This window comes from Myotis davidii, unplaced genomic scaffold, assembly GCF_000327345.1.
Source record: "Myotis davidii unplaced genomic scaffold, ASM32734v1 scaffold223, whole genome shotgun sequence".
NCBI lineage: Eukaryota > Metazoa > Chordata > Mammalia > Chiroptera > Vespertilionidae > Myotis > Myotis davidii.
Genome location: NW_006294609.1, coordinates 2694506 through 2699980, shown reverse-complemented (window position 1 = coordinate 2699980; position 5475 = coordinate 2694506). Strand labels below are relative to the sequence as shown.

Genomic DNA, 5475 nt, shown 5'->3' with positions numbered 1-5475 from the left:
ACCCTCCAGTGGCTCTCCAGGCGCCCACAGTAACGCCCGAGCCCTCCGCAGCCCTTACTCTGGGGCTCCTCAGCCCCCTCCCTCACCTCTGCCCCCTCCTCCTGCTCCATATCCAGCCACCGCTCTCCGGCTTCAGGGGCTCCGCAGGTAACTCTGCCTGGTGCCCGCTCTCCAGATGTCTCTGTGGTTTGGTCCCTTATCCACCCAGTTCTTGCCCGTGTCCTTTATCAAGGTGGCTTTCTAAACTGCGGCATTCAACAGCCTTCCCGGCCCTGGCCTCCTGACCCTGCTGTCATGTCCCGGCGCTGTCTGAAGTTCATTCTGGTTTTCAGGGTCTCTGTGAGGGCTCGGACCCTGCCTGTCTTGCCTGCCATCGCACCCTGGCAGCTGGAAGAGATGGCAGCTTCTGTGGGGGTGCAGCGGCAGGGACAATAGGCTGAGGCCAACGTGGGTAGACGGGGAGGCCTGTCGGACCAGGACAGCGTGGCAAGAGTGGCGAAGAGGAGGCTTTGAGGCCTGGCTCTGCTACTCTGGACCTGGGCACGTGCCTGTTGGTTAGCGTTCCTTGGCCTCCTTTTTGCATTGCTGGGCACCTGAGCCACCCCTGGCACCCGTCTCCAGCTTCCCACGTGCTCCCATGTTCTCCTGGGCGTGGGTTTTGTCCCTAAAACCCCATTGGACTAACCCAAGAACCCAGGCCACCTCAGCAGATGGAAGGGGGTGCTCAGTGGTGGCTCCATCGGCTGCTCTGCTGGGGCTGAGACCCCCAGCACAGGGCCTGCCACCTACAGAGCAGACTCCAGACCTTGGAAATGTTTTGATTTAGACGTAAGAGCCCAGATTGTCATGTTCAGTCCTTAGAATGAATTTAACCCGAAGCTAAACTAGCTCTGTGCCAGTTCCACTAAAGCATGCAAGGTACTTGAGTTTCCTGGGAAATGCTGAAAATGCTCATGGCGCCCGTTCTAAAGTGGCTGAAAGTCATTTTGGGGAAAGTTGGCCTAAGAGCCCTCTGCTGACAGAAGGCAGGCAAGGGCTGGCATAGCAGGTGAGCTCAGTCTGTCCTCTGGGAGAGGGACCCTGGAAAGAGCCAGAAGACACGCTTAAAAAAATAAATAAAAGCACTCGCAGAGGCCCGCAGGGTGTGGGTAACTTGCTCTCGGGACCAGGGAGGCGAAGGTGGGGGCTGAGGCTGGTCCTGGGACGGGCTGGGCCCGCTCACAGGCTCTTTCCTTGCAGGCCCTGCCATGTTCCGCAGGCTGGGCTGGCTGGTCCTGTACAGCCTTGCCGTGCTGCTGCTCAGCTGCCTGCTCTTCCTGAAGAAGGAGGCCAAGCCAGCAGGGGTCCCCACCGCCCGCCAGCCCTTCTGGGCTCCCCCAGGGCCCCGCCGCAGCCACTGTCCACCCAACCACACTGTGGCGAACGCCTCCCTGTCCCTGCCCAGCCGGCACCGTCTCTTCTTGACCTATCGCCACTGCCGCAATTTCTCCATTTTGCTAGAACCTTCAGGCTGTGCTGAGGACGTCTTTCTGCTCCTGGCCATCAAGTCGCAGCCTGGCCATGTGGAGCGGCGTGCGGCCATCCGCAGCACGTGGGGCCGGGTGGGAGACTGGGCTAGGGGCCGGCAGCTGAAGCTGGTGTTCCTCCTAGGGGTGGCAGGACCCGCACCCCCTGCCCAGCTGCTGGCCTATGAGAGTCGGGAGTTTGACGATATCCTCCAGTGGGACTTCACTGAGGACTTCTTCAACCTGACTCTCAAGGAGCTGCACCTGCAGCGCTGGGTAGCGGCTGCCTGTCCCCAGGCCCACTTCATGCTAAAGGGAGATGACGATGTCTTTGTCCATGTGCCCAATGTCCTGGAGTTCCTGGATGGCTGGGACCCAGCCCAGGACCTCTTGGTGGGAGACGTCATCCGCCAGGCTCTGCCCAACAGGAACACCAAGGTCAAGTACTTCATCCCACCCTCCATGTACAGGGCCCGCCATTACCCGCCCTATGCTGGGGGTGGAGGGTATGTCATGTCCAGAGCCACTGTGCAGCACCTCCGAGCAGCCGTGGAAGAGGCCGAACTCTTCCCCATCGATGACGTCTTTGTGGGTATGTGCCTGAGGAAGCTGGGGGTGAGCCCCATGCACCATGCTGGCTTCAAGACATTTGGAATACGGCAGCCCCTGGACCCCCTGGACCCCTGCCTGTTCAGAGGGCTCCTCCTGGTGCACCGGCTCAGCCCCCTGGAGATGTGGACCATGTGGGCACTGGTGACAGATGAGGGGCTTAAGTGCGCTGCTGGCCCCTTGTCCCAGCTCTGAGGGGTGGGCTGAGTGGATTGAGTGTATTTTCCTATCATAGAAATTGAGAAACTTGAAACTTGACCCATGATGGTCTACAGGAAATGCTTAGTTTTTGTAACCCCCTCCCAAACGTTTCTAACTTTGATTAAAAACACTGAAACCTGGCTAACCTGGACCAACACATGTTGAATGGTTCCCACAGCAAATGGGGGAGGGGGATGAAGGGTCGGGGGGTCCTGGAGCTCTTTGGCATTCTGCCAGTCGGGGAGGAGGGTGAAAGTGAGAGGCTGCAGAGGACCCCAGAAAACACACACTTTCACTTTTAAATGCAAAAAAAATTATTCTCCTTCAGATACAATAGAGAAACTCGAAGGAAAGGAGGACACAGGAAGCAGGTGTTGGAGTAAGTCCTGTTGAAAGTACCAGGTAAACACGCTGCATTCAGTCCCTTAAGAATAATGAATAGACTTTTGGCTGCTTGGCCTGGGCTGTCCTTGCAGGGCCAGGGGGCCAGGTCAGAGAAGGCATTAGAAACACTTAAAAAGAAATCTTACAAAGAGAACAGGCTCCCCTCGCCCCCAAAACTCACATCCCTATGGAGGGAGCAAATACTAACTCCTATTTGAATAAGTTTGAAAATGAGGTTAAAACAGCTACTGAACTGTGGGCATGACAGAAAAGGACTCTGGCCAGGTTGGTGAGATGCTCTGGGCAGGAAGTAAAACAATCGGTGGGTGGGTGAGAGGGCAGCTGTGCTGAGTGGGGTGCAGTGCCCCGGACTAAGAACCAGGTCCAGTACAAGCCTGAGACCAGGGTTCAGGGGTCAGGCACTCACAGCTCACAAAATGCCTCTGGCCTGATGGGCCAGGGCAGGACCTGCGCCTCCTCTCCGTGCAGAGAAAGCCGTGCCGACCCCAGGCTGAGCGGGCAGACGTGGGCAGCGGCTCAGGCCCTCAATCCTCACGCAGGTAGGCCTCCTGTTCCGGCTCAGCCCTGTCATCCGCCTCCTGTGTTTTCTGACGGAGTTCTTCTGTCTGTGCTTCTGCCAACTTGGTTTCTGCTTTCTGGGAGAGCTGGCGCACTTCCTGCACCTGCGACTTCACCAGCTGAATGTGATTCCTGGCCGTTATAGAGGCCTGATCTGCTCCTGCCAAGAGATGGGACAGTTAAGCTGAGCAGCCAGCAGGGCAGGTGCGAGTGGACGCAGGAAAGCCGGGGCTCCATGCTTGTCACCTGAGCCTGTCCTCCCTGCCAGCCTTCTGTCTGCAGAGCAGAGAACTCGAATTCCACATCAGGTGTGCATTTTACTTTTTATTGTCAAAGTCCTAGCATATTTCTCCAGCTATGAGCAGCTATCATTATAATTATTACATGTAATTCCCACAATCTTTATAGCTACCTAGCTCTTAAAATAGATGCTTAATTTAAATACGCAAATACTAATTTCTTTTTGATAAATTAAGAGACCACCAATAAAATTGGCCATATACATATAGAATGCTTAGAGAAATATTACTGTAAGTTTACATAATAGCACAAAAAGTATTTATTGAATGTCTTTTGCAATTTTGTTTAGAAATGTTTTTTGAGCTCTGTAATTTCTTTTACCTGTTGCTAGTGTAGTTCATCACAAGATAGGCACATTTACCCATTATCTATTGATTTGGGTGGTTTTCTATCTTACTGCATTAATGAAAACCTCCGGTACAATGCTGAAAGGTAGTGGTTAATAGGCATCCACCTCTCATTTCTGACCTTGATGGAAATGCTTTTCATATTTCACTGTTAAGTAGGATCAACCTTTATCATTTAAGAAAATTCTCTCTATTCATAATTGTACTTACGTATACATCATAAATGGGTACCACATTTTACTGAAGGCTTTTGGGGCATACATTGAGAGGATTACACGGGTGGATTTTTAAAAACCTTTACTTTACATGACCAAGTAGTGAATTATGTTGGCGGTTTTTTCCAGTGCTGGATTATCACTGTATTGTGAGAGTGAATGGCTGTTTGATTTACATCTGTATTTGTGACACTGAACTATATTTTTGTCTTGGTGCTGGTCTAGTCATCTTAGATCAGGCCTGTGCTGGCTTTACACATTACAATAGGAGGTTTTTCATCATCTTCTATGACTGGTACGCTTTCTGTAACAGGAATTATGTTTCTAGAAGAGGAGATAAAACTCTCCACAAAACAGCTTGGGCTAGTGTCTACTTTTGGGGCACAGAATCTTTGAATACTATTTCAACTTTTATGGTGATTGGTCTTTTTTTGGGGATTCTTTACTTCTTGGGTCAATTTGGAATTCTCATACAATGTAAAAAACCTTCAAAACAATAATAGCTCTTTCTGATGTTGCTTTTGCTCACTAAAAAGCCACATGTGCCAAATCTTATTTTTAAATTCTTTTCAAGGAACCAAATTTTACCTTTTGGACTATTTCTTTTTAGGTTTCTTATACATTTTATTTCCTTTATTCTTACACTGTGTGGATTTATTTTGCTTTTTTTCTAAGTTAAAAGTAACTTAGTACTTCTCATACAGTGAACATTACCTGTCCTTCATGCTGCTGTTCTTTGTATTTATGACACTTGCATGTCAATTTCTCTTGAAAGCCAATTAGTTTACAACTCCTTAGGTCTGCTAGATACTACATTTATCATCACAGTTCTAAAAATTTTAACTTTACATTTTGAATTTTGGTGGGGAAGGACAGTGAAGGAATTTGCTGAGTCTTTGTCACCTGGCACAAAATCAGTTTTTGTACATGTTCTATTTGTTTAAAAAGAATGTGTGTGGAGAGTAAACAAAATGTTTTTAGTATATATATATTTGGTTAAGCTTTGAAAAATCATTCTGTTCCAACCCTTTTAGCTTTAACTGTTTTGGTCTTGACCAGCGAGTCTGAGATGCGTGTAAAGTTCAATACTAGGTACCTCATGACGGTATCTTCTCCATGAATTGTTCTGTCCCTTTTAATGCTTTGTCGTGAATCCTTTTTCTGATTCTGACGTGGCTCTGCCAGCGTTTTTGGGTAACACTCTTTTTGTTTGTGGTTCACTTTTTCTAACTTTCAACTTTCCTATGCCATTTTGTTTTAGGTGCCTATGTAAACAGTTGTAGCCGAAATTATTTCTAACATAATCTAAAGCATCATTTAATAACAGTAAATTTA

At 49.4% G+C, this 5475-nt stretch overlaps 2 protein-coding genes across 2 annotated transcripts in view; one reads left to right on the top strand and one right to left on the bottom strand.

The window, feature by feature from the left end:
- Window positions 1–6: 6 nt before the first annotated feature.
- On the top strand, window positions 7–2554 carry B3GNT4 (UDP-GlcNAc:betaGal beta-1,3-N-acetylglucosaminyltransferase 4). Its single transcript, XM_015567336.1, is given in 4 exon segments — window positions 7–339; window positions 342–375; window positions 378–554; window positions 1240–2554. Coding segments are annotated over 4 exon segments (1326 nt in total). The 5' UTR covers window positions 7–294; the 3' UTR covers window positions 2310–2554.
- Window positions 2555–2611: 57 nt separating this feature from the next.
- Window positions 2612–5475, bottom strand: part of DIABLO (diablo, IAP-binding mitochondrial protein) — a 12026-nt gene continuing 9162 nt past the window's right edge. Inside the window, exon 7 of the mRNA XM_015567261.1 lies at window positions 2612–3438. Coding sequence (XP_015422747.1) covers window positions 3245–3438 — 194 coding nt within the window. The 3' untranslated portion in view covers window positions 2612–3244. The remainder of the gene's footprint in view (window positions 3439–5475) is intronic.